The 14,346-nt window shown below is 54.0% G+C and overlaps 3 protein-coding genes across 3 annotated transcripts; all 3 read left to right on the forward strand.

Annotated features, from left to right (window-relative positions):
* The first annotated feature begins 1,811 nt into the window (after positions 1-1,811).
* On the forward strand, positions 1,812-4,183 carry BDP81DRAFT_427845 (kinase-like domain-containing protein). The gene has a single exon (XM_060590383.1). It carries the CDS (start codon positions 2,204-2,206, stop codon positions 3,779-3,781), a length of 1,578 nt encoding a protein of 525 aa, XP_060445174.1. The 5' UTR covers positions 1,812-2,203; the 3' UTR covers positions 3,782-4,183.
* Positions 4,184-9,844: 5,661 nt separating this feature from the next.
* BDP81DRAFT_24667 (uncharacterized protein) lies at positions 9,845-11,674 on the forward strand. Its single transcript, XM_060582866.1, has 4 exons — positions 9,845-10,029; positions 10,134-10,210; positions 10,267-11,072; positions 11,183-11,674. Exons 2-4 carry the CDS (start codon positions 10,171-10,173, stop codon positions 11,555-11,557), a joined length of 1,221 nt encoding a protein of 406 aa, XP_060445175.1. The 5' UTR covers positions 9,845-10,029; positions 10,134-10,170; the 3' UTR covers positions 11,558-11,674.
* A 1,062-nt stretch (positions 11,675-12,736) lies between these two features.
* On the forward strand, positions 12,737-13,901 carry BDP81DRAFT_24692 (ATP synthase complex subunit H). The gene is made up of 3 exons (XM_060582867.1): positions 12,737-12,859; positions 13,007-13,091; positions 13,439-13,901. The coding sequence occupies exons 1-3, from the start codon at positions 12,833-12,835 to the stop codon at positions 13,708-13,710; spliced, it is 384 nt and encodes a 127-aa protein (XP_060445176.1). The 5' UTR covers positions 12,737-12,832; the 3' UTR covers positions 13,711-13,901.
* The last annotated feature ends 445 nt before the right edge of the window (positions 13,902-14,346 follow it).

Below are 14,346 nucleotides of genomic sequence, written 5' to 3' on the forward strand. Positions count from 1 at the left end.
GGCCCACGAACTATACGCTTCCTGACAATCAAGCATTAGTGTCAATGACCAGTCGCCCAACGTTCAAGTGACGCCTGGATGTTCTCTTGGTGTCCAGAATAAGGTCTTCTATACGGAATACCCCGTAGTCAGCTAGCCATTGGCAACTCAAAGTGAGACAGGATGCTCGGGCCATTGTAGCATGCATTCTGCATAACCCGGTAAAGCCACAAGATTCTCGATCTCGCCCGAGACATGCTATAGAGATGAGAGACTAGAGTTCTTTCCTCCCCTGGCCGGTCTCTGACGTGGGCTCTTTGTTCTGGACGGGTAATCCATAGGTACTGCATGCCAACAGACATTCCTGACATGCATTTCCTGTGGATGTTGTTGTATCCCCTTTTCCCTTTCAGGTTTGTCCTCCCTTGGAAGAGAGACTCTGGCCTGGGCTTTTGCGTTGCGCAAAGACCAGCTCGCGGGTTGAGAGTGAGACTGCGACGGGGCTAGCGCATTAAAATAGCAAATTTGAGGAATATTAGCGAAGAGGCGGCGTTACCATGTGCGTGTTTGATGAGGAAGCGAAAGAGGCCGGTGTCAGACCACTTTGTAAGGTGACTAAGGTACCTTGGTCCTTGGGTACGGAGTACTTTGTATCCTTTGGGCTCTGCCATCCTCCACATTTCGTGACAGTTGGCGGACGTCATAATCGCCCATCCTTGGTCCCGGATTCGCTTCCCTCTTTAATGTCGTGGTCTGGGGATTTGTGAAGTCGGGGCTGGGAAGGATCACTTTGCTGCCTCCGTCGACAGTCGGACACAAACAAGAGCACGTGGAATTGGAGGAAGGAAAGCTGTACCTTCATGTCCGAGATTGTTTGGTGGAATCCCGGCTACTGCGTATTTAGGGAAAACCATGAGTGTCCGGATGGTACCTTCCCGCTCCGCTGACACCGCCGACCAAATTCGGTAACAACAGAGTACCTACCTACCTTACCACGCTGATCCCCGCTGCTAACCGGCGACGAGACGGAAAGGGAAGGCCTGGAAAGGGACGCCAGACATGTCTTTCAGTGTTGCAACTTGCATGCCTGGGTCCTGCATCAAGTACAGTGGCCACGGCAGGCAAAGGAAACCCCCGCAGCCGAACTTACAAATTGGGAACAACACCGCGGCAGTCTAAGGTACTTCAGGGCCGTCAAGGGAAATGGGACAGGTCACTGAAGGAGAGTCAGAAAATGAGAGGGAAAAAGGACGAGACCAGACAATTTGGGCTGAGTTGGAACAAGGCAAGCAATGCCCTCAGGTTACAGGCTTACAGCCCCTGCGCCTGCCCAATGAAAGAACCCCAAAAGGCCCCAGCGCGGGTGCCCGAATTTTTGGCTTCCGCTTGCCAATCCCACACCAGTGGACCACTACGGAGTGCCTGGGCCCACACTCCCCCTCGCACCTCCCCCTCCAAAGTGCGGTGCTTTTGGTCACTTTCGGTCATTTTGGGTGTGGTTTGGGTGGGAAGGAAGTGGAAAGTGGGACGGTGGGAGGGAAAAAAAGTGTCCGCTGCCCACAGCCATGTGAATGAAAAGTCACTCAGGTCGCTCTGGCTGACATGGCCTGGCCCTCTCGTTGGTCCGCTCACCTTGGGCCAGCCACTGTCTTACTATGGTACCTACCACTTGTACCTACATTGCACACAAACCCCCCTGTACCTAGCCTGTGGGTGGCCTGTCCCGACCGAAGGAGGAACGGCTTGGGCGGGCTGAATTTTCTTGAATCTGTTAAACCTTGGAGCCGGCCTGTTTCCATTCGATCCCTTCTCCTTTCCCTTTCTTCAACAACACCATTTGGGTGAATGCAACCACTCCTCCCTCTGACAATGCCTTGTTGACTGACCGACTACTCAAGAAACCCGACCAAACACCAATGCCTAGTAGAAACGACACTTACGACATCACTTGCTCATTCTTCCGCCGCCAGATGCGCCGAAACCCGAGCCACCAAAACCTCGAGAGAAACTACAATTCTGACCCCCGCGACGATCCCGAGCGACGACGAGGCACGATCTCCGTGCTTCACTCCTATCCATAACCTTCCTACCAAAGTGACGCCCACTACTGGTATAGGGCGCGACCGGGACACCGACGCGCGCCCCTCGTTTACGAGCAATCCATACTTCTATACGGAGCGGCCACCTTAAATCCTTCCCGTAAACCACCACCACCACCCGAACCATGATTGCCAAGGCGACGCCCGCACTGAACACGGTGCGCGGCTTCCAGAACACCCCCGTCACCTCCGGCGACGAGGATTCCGACTACGGCGTCTGCGCTACCCCGCCTCTCTCCGCGAAGCGCTCCGGCCGCACCGCCTTCATCGACGATGTCGTCAGCGCCAACTGCAGCCCCAACATGCGTGGGGCCTCCTCTCCTGCTGTCTCGGGCATCGCCAAGCTGCGCTTGCAGATGGAGCCTCTCAGCTTGGACAACTCTTCCCGAACGAGCACCTTGACCCTCAACGGCAGCAACGGCAGCAACGGCCACGGCGGCCTTTCCAAGGGGTTCGGCATCAGCAGCGCTGTCATGAGCCGCTGCGGGAGCCAGGACGGCAGCCAGAGCGAGGCCGGCAGCGAGCGTTCCGAGAACGGGTCTACAAGCTATGAGGTTAACCTGGAACATGACTACGTCGACGAGAGCGTGCGAGAGCGGAACGGCCACATTGTGCCCATCGAGGGCAGCAAGGACGTCCAGCGTAAGATGACGGCCGACGACTTTGAGCCCCTCCGATGCCTTGGAAAGGGAACCTACGGTACCGTGCTTCTCGTCAAGCAGCGCAACACCGGCCGGCTTTACGCTCAGAAGCAATTCAAGAAGGCTTCCCTTACCGTGCACAAGAAGCTCATCGAGCAGACCAAGACGGAGCGCCAGATCCTTGAATCGGTCAACCGACACCCCTTTGTCGTCAAGCTCTACTATGCTTTCCAGGACCACGAGAAGCTGTACCTGATTCTCGAGTACGGCCAGGGTGGAGAGCTGTTCACTCACCTGAGCACCGAAAAGATGTTTGCCGAGCCTGTTGCTGCGTTCTACATGGCAGAAATGCTTCTGGCCATCTCGCACCTGCATAGCACCCTGGGTGTCGTGTACCGTGACTTGAAGCCCGAAAACTGCCTGCTGGATTCCGAAGGCCATCTGCTGCTCACCGATTTTGGCCTTTCCAAGGTTGCGGTCGATACTTCAGAGGACCACTGCAATTCGATGCTCGGAACTGTCGAGTACATGGCCCCCGAGGTCATCCAGGGACAAAAGTACGGAAAGGCGGTCGATTGGTGGTCTTTCGGCGCGCTGGGCTACGACTTGATGACTGGTAATCCTCCCTTCCGCGGCGGCAACCATGCCAAGATTCAGCAAAACATCGTCAAGCAGAAGCTCGTCATGCCGTACTTCTTGAGCCCCGACGCCAAGGATCTCCTGACGCGCTTGCTCAAGAAAGACCCCAAGAAGCGCCTGGGAGCCAACATGCCCAAGGACCTGCAGGTTATGAAGGGCCACCGCTTCTTCAAAAAGATTGACTGGAAGAAGCTCGAAGCCAGAGAGGTTGAGCCGCCCATCCAGCCCATGATCACGGACCCCGAGCTCGCCGAGAACTTTGCGCCCGAGTTCACCGACTTGTCCCTGAGCCCCGTCATCACGGCCAAGGACCCCTGGAGCGCCATGTCGGCCAAGGAAGATGACCCCTTTGGCGGCTTCAGCTTTGTTGCGTCGAGTAGCATGCTGGAGAGCCACGCGTTTCGATTCACCACTGAGGTCTAGACTGCATTGTTCATACACATCATCAGCAGCGTTAGACGAAAGCGTATAGAGAGACAAGAGGTGGTGAGATGTGAAGGAGATTCGGGAGTGCTTGGCGAACGGCATGGGAAAAGTCTGGGAGCCTCATTGTGAATTGGCGCGACCACTGGACGCGTGCAGTACGGAGTTATTGAAGCGAAGCAAGACCGTAGAATTCTGGGCACTGAGGGTTTCCAGTCCTTCACTACCTGGTTCGGTCTACCTAGCTCGGTCTATGGGCGACGGAATAGCGAAAGATCGACATTGGGGTCTGTTGTTTTTCTCTGGCGCATCGCTAGTACGTAGTTTTACCTTTTTTTCTTTCTTCGGCAGTCGTTGCACGAGGCATTGTCACGATAATATATACGAGCTTTTCTTGTTTGACTTTTTCCTTCTCCCCTGGTCTGTATCTTTCACCGACAGGCGCGGACAAGCTTTCATTGCTTTGCAATCGAGTGGCTGGGTTTCGTCCATGTGAATTGGCACTTTTCAAGCGTCGTCTGTCCATAAGGTAACGTAAAGTCAACCGCGCGCGAGCGCTTGCTTGGCAAATCTACGGAACCCATGGGGGGCATGTAACGTGTTTTTATCTTGTGCTCCTGGACGGATACCTGTACTCGCTGGGTCCCAGAGCCTTGGAACCTATTGGCGGTAATCTGAACGTTGGAAAGCCATGACTAGCTGCTAAGATTCCCAAGACCCCGGTGGGGTCTCTCCCGGGGGGGGGGGGGGGGGGAAGATTTGTTACTTGGCGGTTTTTTTGCAAAATATCTTTCGCGTTATTGACCAAAAAGTCTGTCCATCCTTGCCCCCGAATAAATAAACACCAAGAAAAGTAAAAGATGGGATTACGCAAGCTCTCACTGATGATATTCTATCTTGCTTTTAACCTAGAAGCTAGTCTGTGGCAGAGGCTTACCTTGGTATATCGTAAATCAATGATTTGGGGATGTGCTTGTAAAGCCCAACTGCTCCCGATTCCGAATTACTGCGTTGCCTTCCTTGCCTTTGGCTTGGTCAACGTCATCTGCTGATGGGCAGGAGGTTTTGGTACACGGCAACTTCAATCCTTTAGGATCGATTTACGCAGATGAAGAAGAAACAAGTAAAAAGATGGGCCGAGTGCTCTGGAGAATATACGGTGTTCCGCGTGGAGGGAGGGGTGCATATGGCGATTTCCTAGGACTTCGGATTGCTGGTTGTGAGGTACTGAAGCATGTTGCCGATGCAATTCGGGGCATATTTTCTGGCTGCTGGGCTGCATGATGAAGGATCTCGTTACTTTGGCATCGAATAAGTGTGCGAGTTGTTTCATGAGCGAGGGAGGGCGAGGGCGAGGGCCATGTCCTGCGCGATGCTGACGAAACCAATATCGGATGGTTGCGATGTCGTTGATGCTGAAAGGCTCTTTGCATTGTTTTTGCTAGTCGTCCCTTTCTTGGTTGTCGCGCGACGACTGAGAAAAGGTCAATAGCGTAGAGTGCAGATCAGGTCCATGTTTGACCTAATTGCCAATCTGTTCGAATCAGACGAGTAAGTCTCTTACCAGGGCAGGATTGTTCGTTGGAAAGTTATGACCACGTTGGATTTGGAAGAACAGGGCGAGACTAGATAGAACTTGGCGTCATTTGCGTGAATCTCGTACTCGCTTCATTCCTGACTGATAGATAGCACCTCAGTCACGGAAACTGATTTGCGCTCAACGAAGCTTAGACCAGGCTGACAGTGACCTGGGCAGAATGGTCGCTGCTGGGGATTCTGGCGGTGTAGTCTGGTAGTGACAGGCATTCGTGATCGAACCCTGAAAGCTACGCTGTTGATAGAGTATGAAAATAGTAAACGATCGGTCGACAAGACCAGTGCATCTGGCGGAACTATCGGACCCCGGAGCGCCAAATCGAACAGCGTCTTAGTCCGAATACAGACTGAGGCAACCGGGAGATTGGGATCCGTGATGCTACATTGTCCTGGGAACTTTTGACCCAACGTAGAAATAAGGTAGTCGGCTAGCTTGCTCGTGGGTCATTGGACTCGAAATTGTTTTTGACACTTGCTCAGCCTCCACAAGCTCTGCCCTAAACAAAGGCTAGACGGCATGTCGTGTGATTATAAGCAAATCGTGGCAGTCGTGGTTGCGGAGGTGGAGTCGCTCCGGAGCAACTCATATACGGGGCGGGATGATAGTTGCACCATCGCCTAGGCTCAGCGTTGCAGTGGACCTTTTTTCCCGACTCGCGGGCGACCCAGTTAGTGCAATTGCTGTGTAAGACTGTTGGTCAACCTGGGGAAACGGGAGCAAAAACCTCCCATCGGCAAGGCGAAGCCCCGCACTCGGCCCCACACCGGTAACGGCTGCCGTATTGGGTCATCGAGATCGTTGCGAGAAGCCCAAATTCGCTGAGTGCTAGAGTGTTATAACAACATAGAGATCTTCGGGGAATTAAGTTTCGCTGGCGGCGTCGTGGCAGTTTGGTACTGGCCGGGGGATCTTGCAGCATGGCGAAGCTGGCCGCCGGTGCTCTTGGAAAAACTTTGCGTGTCGTAACGAGTTGCCTTCATGGTGTTGCTGTCTTGTCGCAGCATCATCTGACACTATCCATACTGGGAGCATCAGCCATCCCGCTGCTGTATTGAACCCTGTTTGGGCTACAGTGACCAGGAAGTTCCTGGCCTATTCGGGCTTTGTATAGGTATGCGTCCATTAGATGTTGGAAGTACCGATGGTGCAAAATGCAGCCGATGAATGTAAGTCCGACTCTGTGATGCTTAGATTCCTGCCAAGTCAAGCCTGTTGGCTCACTCACTGACTGTGGCAGATCGAGCCTGTGAATAGAGGTACTAGAGATGACGAGTGCTGTCAAGCAGAAGCCATTGGGATGCTTCTGGCTTGGCGACGCGGTTGAAGCGTGGGGTAGATCCCGGAGCCACACCCAGTGACGCAACTTTGAAGCTGCTTTCAGACTCTTCACTGGCAGCGCCCAGGTAGGTTTCGATGTCTTTGAATTTGATCCACCTCGGTGTTTTGTGTATTGTTTGTAACCTGCTGAGAAATACTCGGCCGTTACTGGCCGTAGGCGGAGTTCAGGCTTGCAGCTTTGACACAAACAGACCTGCAAGTCAGCCGGTATCCATACCTAGCTCCACGAGATGGAACGCAATACTCAACTTGCCTGTGTTGCAGATGATGAAGGGCTGTGCCGCATCCCAATGACACGACTTTCGGTCGTCCAAAGTAGACAACAGTCATCTTGGGAATGCAAAATTCGGATTGAAAGGCATTCTTACCTAAGCCAAGGAACAGTGGGAACCAGCAAATGCCTGCGCCACGTCAGACGAATAGACAGAACTGTATTATTGTGAGCTCATACCTTGCAGTAGCAAAGTTTCATCTTCTGGACATGGCGTCGAAAGCGTGCGGGTCGCAAGGCTCAAGTTCAAATCCTTCCGAGTTTGGCAAGGAGCTTGGTAGCTCTGGTCATCCTAGTAGCGGTTCAGCAAAGTCTAGACTGATGGTATCAACCACTGTCGGCGATCTGCTATCCTTCCGGCCCGTCTCTCAGTACTCTGCCCGCTTTCTCTAGCGGGCAACAATGGAACAAAACATGGAAGCATTGCGTGGCCTGCGTCGGTGCTGATCTTTTTGTGCCACTGGTGCCGTATTAGTGACAAGATTTGGCAAATCGGAACGGGTGTGCGGATGGTTAGTTGGACGGTTTGATCGTCTTTGCTTCCCTAAATCTGATGCGCAGGCTTCACCAGTCCGTGAGCCTTTCTACCACCCACAAGGTCAAGCAGAGACCGACTTACACGTGGTTGGGTGTCGGAAGGGTCGTAATCCTCGGCCAGCGGAAGACGAGCCTTGACCGACGATAGGAGCTTGAAGCATTCCAAGGATGAGGCCTCGCGGGAACGAAAATAGGATTGCCCATCCTTTCGGCGACAGTGAAGGCATTGGGCTGAGACGCAAGAGCAGGGGGGAGGTTAAGAAATGCCGAAAGCTGCGGCTACCGTCAGATAAGCCCCTTCCTTGGCGACAACGTACATCGTCAGCAAGCCTTCTGGAAAATACTTGGCGATAAGCTACAGGCGTACATTGTGAGTCGTGAGAGTGGTCAGCCTTGATGTTGAGGGATTGTAGATGAGCACAGATCTCGAATTGGCGCGTACCTTGGTGATGCCGACTGAGCACAGGTCTCGCGGCATGTTCTAGGCACTTTCCCTTTTGATACACCGGATTTTCTTAGCAGGCGTCATGAGAAGCAAAGACCCGAACTGAACTTGCCGTGAGTTAAAGGTACTTGGATGAGGTGCTATCTGTGAACATACACAGCATCTCAGCCAACATGCAGGTGCATCTCGGCCTGTCTCTCCCAACTTCCCAAGTGCATCATGCGCTTTCCAACAGCTGTCACAGTATTGGACAAGGCGCATGGTGACGATGGATGCAACCCGAAGGCGCGGCTTGGTGCGCTTACCCTAGCGATCGGTGCTCCGTTCCACATCTTTTGTCTTTCCTCTGGTTCAATTCGCCATCTACGGTCCAGGCCAAGAAAACAACATGGCATGCTTGCGTATGCTTTTCTCACTCCCCAATGTCCGATATTTCTTCCCTTTACTGTGTAATACGGACAATCCCAAGAAACACTGTTTCTGACCAAGGCTTATGGCAGCAGACACCTCAATCACCCGCGCGCTATCTTTTTGCCTCCGGGAGGCTGAGCCCGCCAAGCACGTCCAATGGTCTGTTCACCTTGACTTTCGCTCTCTTCCCAACTTGCCAGCATAGTCGTTGTCTTTCAGCAAACTACGCACGCGCATATGCAGGGTATCGAGAGCCATCACCGCCAGGCGTTTCGTTTGCAGTTTCTCTTCGCCTGCCAGGCCTACAGACTACAGGTACCTACTCCCCTACCCTCTTCTCTCATCTTGTTAGAGTTCGTGCCGAACAACTACTGCCCACGGCCCCAAGAAAGACCAGCAGAAACACCCTGCCAACCCGCTAGTCCCATCTGCGTAGAACTCTGCTGCTTCCGGCCAGGATGGTCCCAGCCCGGACCCTTCGACGGCCATGCTCTGGATGGCATCTGATTGTTCACACAAGTTTGCGACTCCCTTACTGGGCCAGCAAGCGGAACTCTCTCTGGCCTACTCGTCACTGACTACCTTGTAGATGCCAACTATTCATGCCACTGTGTCACAGCAGGTTCGGTCAAGGACTCAATGGGAACCAGATGCTCTCTCCCAGCGGCCCCCGGACGGACCATATCCTTTCCAATTCTGTCTGACACCCTAAAAGAGAGTAGACCGCATCCAAGACACGCTGCAAGGAGTCAAATTTACGACCAGGGGCGCCTGTGGCTGATTACCTAGTCCATCTTCCCATTTTTTAGGCTTTACTGGCCCGGGGAACGTGTTGAACCGATCGGGTCCGTCGACGTGGGCCCAACTCCCAGTTTCCCCCATGGCCGGCTACCTTTCTCTCCGACACGAAGCTACCTACCTACCTAGCTACCTACTTTCTGTGCTATCAAGCCTACAGCAGCTCCTCATCTGCGTGGCTGTGTTAGCCAAGATGTGCCGCCAGACACATGCTGATCCCTAGCCCTCTCTAGAGCGCCTCTAACAGAATTCACCGATAATACCTGCCAGCTGAGTGTTCCGATACAGCCTGCAGCCGGCCATCCTATGCGTCTGTTACAAGTGCCCCCAGGGGTCATCCCCTGCGTGGCTGGACCTATTCGAGAAAGCCAACTGTCACTGCCCGCACTCCCCCAAGCAGAGATCAAGAAACGAGTGGGTGGGCGTGAAGGATGGAAAGGCATGGGCCAGGGTCTGTCTGTCAGAACACACTCGAGAAGTAAAAAGGGGATGACTTTGTGCTAGTGTATGAAGACGTCGTCATTTCCAGCGCCAAGACCTCTCATGGAAGACGACATGAGGAAGAGCAAGTGCCAATAAACGCAAATCATAGCAAAACGGTTGGCAAAGGGAGCAAAGCCACGGTGAAAGCTCCGGCCCCTCTCTGTTCGCCGCTTTGAACCTGGCATCCGAACTGCACATCTCCGCCATCGACTACCACGGAGCTGGATTGCCGTCGCGCGTCCGTCACATCTTCATAAGAACCCCCGGAGCTCCCACCTTTCCACCACCCCTTGTTGTCTCCAACTGCCGTGTCACTCCAACGTTCAGTCCGGAGCCTCCTTGCATATCAACATACACACACCAAGTTCGTATGTTACATCCCGGCCCCCACTCCACCCCGATGTCTTTGATTTAACATCCTATGAGGCCTCCGTCGTAGTCTCTGTGAAGTTGTTACTAACAAACCCAACAGTAACGACCACGATTTACACGCCTTGTCACCGAACACGATGAAGGCCTTCGCAGCTTCCTCTCTCGCGGCCGCGCTCTGTATGTCATAGAGCAAGCACCCTCTCCCAGGCCACCGATACTAATAACGTCAACAGATGCGGCCACAGCCTCAGCCGATGCCATCCAGGCTTGCCCCAACACCGATGTCTGCTTCCGCGTCGCTGTTCCGGCGGCTTCATCCAGCTCCGGCAGCGGCAACATGTACTTCCAAATGTCTGCTCCGACCAGCTACCAGTGGATTTCCCTCGGCACGGGTTCGTCGATGTCCAACGCCAACATGTTCTTGATGTACGCCGACGGAAGCGGAAACGTCACCGTCAGCCCTCGTACTGCTCGCGGCCACAACATGCCCACTCTTTCTTCGAGCACCACCCTCGAGCTCCTCAGCGGCTCCGGCATCGAGAACGGCAAGATGGTCGCCAACGTCCGCTGCACTAACTGCGCATCCTGGAGCAGTGGCTCCATGTCCCTGAACTCGGCTACCAGCTCCTGGATCGCTGCCTGGAAGTCGGGCAGCGCCCTCAACTCGGCCAGCACCAGCCAGAGCATCCAGCAGCACGACGAGCACACCAACTTCAACCTCGACCTCACCCAGGCGACAGTCCAGACCGACAGCAACCCCTTTGCGAGTGGTTCTGGAAGCAGTGGCAATGGGAATGGCGGCTCCACCAGCGGTGGCGGTGGTGTTGTATTTAATGGAGGCGGCGGCGTTTCGTCCAAGGTCCTCCTCGCCCACGGCATCATAATGACGATCGTATTCGTTGCCCTTTACCCCATCGGAGCCATTCTCATGCCCTTGGTGGGCAAGTGGATGGCTCACGCTGCCTGGCAGTCGGTTGCCTTCTTGCTCATGTGGGCCGGATTCGGCACTGGCTACGCTTATGCTCGCGACAACGGTTATGTGAGTTGCTTTTTTCATTTTTTCGTGAACCGGGAGACTATACTCCCTCGGGCCGTCTCCAAGACCCTCTAGACCCGGACATCCAGGATCGTAGTGCTGATACCGCGTAGCTCTTTGCACAAACCCATACCCTGCTGGGTACCGTAGTTGTTGCCCTCCTGGCCGTGCAGCCGTTCCTGGGATACGCCCACCACGCCTACTACAAGAAGTTCCAGACCCGCGGTGTTGTCAGCCACGTCCACATCTGGTTCGGTAGAATTGTGATGATTCTCGGCATTATCAACGGTGGTCTCGGTCTCGAGCTCGCTAGCTCGTCCCGGGCCTATGTCGCTGCGTACTCCGTGGTTGCTGCTATTCTCGGAGTTGCGTGGATTGGAGCCGCCGTTTGGGGCGAGATGCGCAAGTCCAAGCGTACCGTCAAGCGCGAGCAGAGCCACGAGTCTCCGGATTCCCAGCAACGCATCCCTTATCGTCAAAAGAGATAAGCGCCCGGACCGGCCTGGCCTGACCAGGCAAGGCTTGGGGGTTTACTATGGACGACGGCAAACATACAGAGAAAAAGACTAGGTGATACAGAGATTAGTCTCTAATTTGTTTTGTATAATCTTTATACCCAGGTGGCAGGTTGCAACCCCAGCCATGCCTACGGGAATTCCGGGGCCGCGGTATGAAGAGACGGCAGTCTGGGTAGAGCACGGAGTTTGTGGCGTTGTAGGTGATGGGTTTCTTCAATGATAGCTTGTTCAACATCGATCACTTGATCTTAGCCTCCGAAATTTGCATGTGTGATTGCATAGCCTTGCAGGCCTTGAACATGAGCCCTCAATTAGGTGTATGCACCTTGAGCTTTGCAATCCCCTTTCTTACAAGTTACACTGGTAATATAGCAAAATGAAAAAGGAAAGATGAGACTAAATAACACCGTAAGAAGTAAAGAGATCGTTCCAGCTATAAGCTTCTTCAACGCCCTTCCGCTTGTCCATACGAGCAAATCACCTGCATCAATCGTGATCAGGTAACATGGTAAATGACTGACGGCCTAGCCTAGCTCGACTTCAAGCTAAGCGTAAAAGAGAAGAACATGTCAATGACGACGAAAATGACAAGAGTACTAGATGTCGATGTATGAGGTCATCCACCAAAAAGTAGCCGATTGTTGCAGCTGTGAGCAGAGCTAGCCCGGATCGCGAAAGGAGCTTAGGCCAAGCTTGGTCTGAACAAAGTGTGTGGCAGTTTGAACTCTCTTGGTGTAGGTGTGCCAGCCTATGATGTCGGCGGGTGGTGGTTTGGTGGAGGGGGGACTTGACGAAACCGTTCCTTCTTGGCCGTCACTTGTCCCCCAATGACCACCTCTCATCAGCTAGCACTGCTAGCAATGGAAGCTCAGATCGATAGCAAAAGAACTTGGGCAGTGACGGTGAAAGAGCGAGCTCAGTGGGAATCTGGAAAGCGCCAATCGATCGGTCGTTCCTCACGTGATATCAGTCCACCCGCCCGCTGCTTGTTTCCCCGACCCGCTGCAGCAATGGTGTGGGAAAGTGGGGAAAGCAGAATGGGAAGGCAGGTTCAACGCCTGAGACCTGAGGCATCTAAATCGCAGCTGTCGGCTGGGAATCATTGCGTCCAACCAGAACAGAACCGGCTCACTCCAGCTTTTTACTGTCCCATCCCGTACAAAACCCTCAACCACCCGTCGTCCGCCTCCCTCCCGCCATCCCCCCGGTGTCCCCAATTGAGCCAGCCACCACCCACATATCAAGATGCTCGTCCAATTGTCCAGAGCTACTGTACGTTCCTCTCTCTGCCTCTCTCTCTTTCCGTTGTCGTGATGATGATGTTGTTGTGTTGTCGCTGTTGGCATCGGCGTCCGTTCGGACGCGCGGACCGTCGGTTGGAAATCAAGGGAAAAAACTGACGACTTCTTCCCCAAACAGCGCGCCGCTTCGGCTGTCTCTCGGCTGGCGAGGCCCAGCGCCGTCCAGATGAGGGGATTCATCGCTCCCACCGTCTCCCGCAGAGGTTCGTCCATATTTCTCCCGTCTTCCGATTTCAATTGCCCCAGAGGAGGAGCGAGGTTGCGTTCGATGCGAAAGCGTTGGCCATTCGGGTTGCCGGTGCGGCTAAGGGAGGCCAAGCTCCGAAGCTGGGGTGCGCCTCACTGTCGGATAACGATGTCGGTTACGCAAACCACTTGAACGACCTTCGTCCATCATATTCACATCGAACATCCTACACCGATCAATACCCTTCCATGTCTCCGATCCGCCCGTCGCTCCTCTTTCTTCCCCTCCCCATGCCGTCGCCGTCGTCACCGCTCCAGACTCTTGCTCCGAATGCATTTCACTAACCTGCAATCCCCGATACAGCCGACTTCGTCCAGGAGCTCTACCTCAAGGAGCTCAAGGCCTACAAGCCCATTCCCATCAAGGAGTCCGACTCTCAGGGCCAGGTCCAGACCTTCTCCCTCCCCGCCACCCCTAAGTCTCCCGAGGAGACCGACCTCGCCGCCAGCCTGAAGGAGTACGAGAGCATGGCCGTCGAGGTCGAGGGCCAGGATGCCACCGCTTCCGCCACCGGCGAGCCCGTCAAGCACGACTGGCTCATGATTGAGGAGGACGAGGAGAAGCCTCATCACTAAACCGGTTCCGGAGACCGTTTAAAAGCGTTATTGGAAAGAAAAACAAAAAAGTTTCAAAACGAACCACAACCGTCCCGGATTTCCCCCCACACCCGAAAAGATAACAACGTCATCAACCCGGAAGTGATGGGAGGGAAAAGTGCTTTTCCAACCTTGCTTCTGGGTTTGTAACCTTTGCCGCTTGCTCCGACCTACCAAAAGGAGTGGGAAACGTGTTTTGTGATTGAGAGAGGAGAGGAGGGGGAAGAGTGAGAGTGAGAGGAACCCTAGAAACGAGGGGAAAGGTGTGCTGGGAGGTGGTAATCCCGTGTATATTGTCCAACTAAACCTCGCTGGCTAGGAATGCTATTCGCATGCGCTTCAATCCTCTCGGTTCCTCTTGTCGTGAATGGCCCGAACTGACCGTTTGCGTGATTTCACCTCGACATCCTCGACCAAATCGAGAACCCACCACAACTACCACGAATCGGCAACTTTGATGCCAGAGAGTTCACGATACTGTATTCGAAGACCCTCTTGCGTTTATTTCCCAAATCGACATGCTTATGCCGCAATGCCATTGTCTCTAGCTAGGTGAAGACATTGTGGAGAACCCGGAATCTCCCGAACCGGACCAGACCAATCGTGACGCTCGCC

This window comes from Colletotrichum phormii (genome assembly GCF_030913505.1).
Source record: "Colletotrichum phormii strain CBS 102054 chromosome Unknown BDP81scaffold_10, whole genome shotgun sequence".
In the NCBI taxonomy this organism is placed as follows: domain Eukaryota; kingdom Fungi; phylum Ascomycota; class Sordariomycetes; order Glomerellales; family Glomerellaceae; genus Colletotrichum; species Colletotrichum phormii.

What these genes read in the sequence shown, in the direction of transcription:
- BDP81DRAFT_24667 (XM_060582866.1), top strand. Translation starts at nt 10,171, where the DNA reads ATGAAGGCCTTCGCAGCTTCCTCTCTCGCGGCCGCGCTCT. An exon ending in CTCTCTCGCGGCCGCGCTCT is followed by an intron (nt 10,211 to 10,266) that starts GTATGTCATAGA and finishes TAACGTCAACAG; the next exon opens with ATGCGGCCACAGCCTCAGCC. An exon ending in ATGCTCGCGACAACGGTTAT is followed by an intron (nt 11,073 to 11,182) that starts GTGAGTTGCTTT and finishes GATACCGCGTAG; the next exon opens with CTCTTTGCACAAACCCATAC.
- BDP81DRAFT_427845 (XM_060590383.1), top strand. Translation starts at nt 2,204, where the DNA reads ATGATTGCCAAGGCGACGCCCGCACTGAACACGGTGCGCGGCTTCCAG.
- BDP81DRAFT_24692 (XM_060582867.1), top strand. Translation starts at nt 12,833, where the DNA reads ATGCTCGTCCAATTGTCCAGAGCTACT. An exon ending in TCCAATTGTCCAGAGCTACT is followed by an intron (nt 12,860 to 13,006) that starts GTACGTTCCTCT and finishes TTCCCCAAACAG; the next exon opens with CGCGCCGCTTCGGCTGTCTC. An exon ending in TCCCACCGTCTCCCGCAGAG is followed by an intron (nt 13,092 to 13,438) that starts GTTCGTCCATAT and finishes TCCCCGATACAG; the next exon opens with CCGACTTCGTCCAGGAGCTC.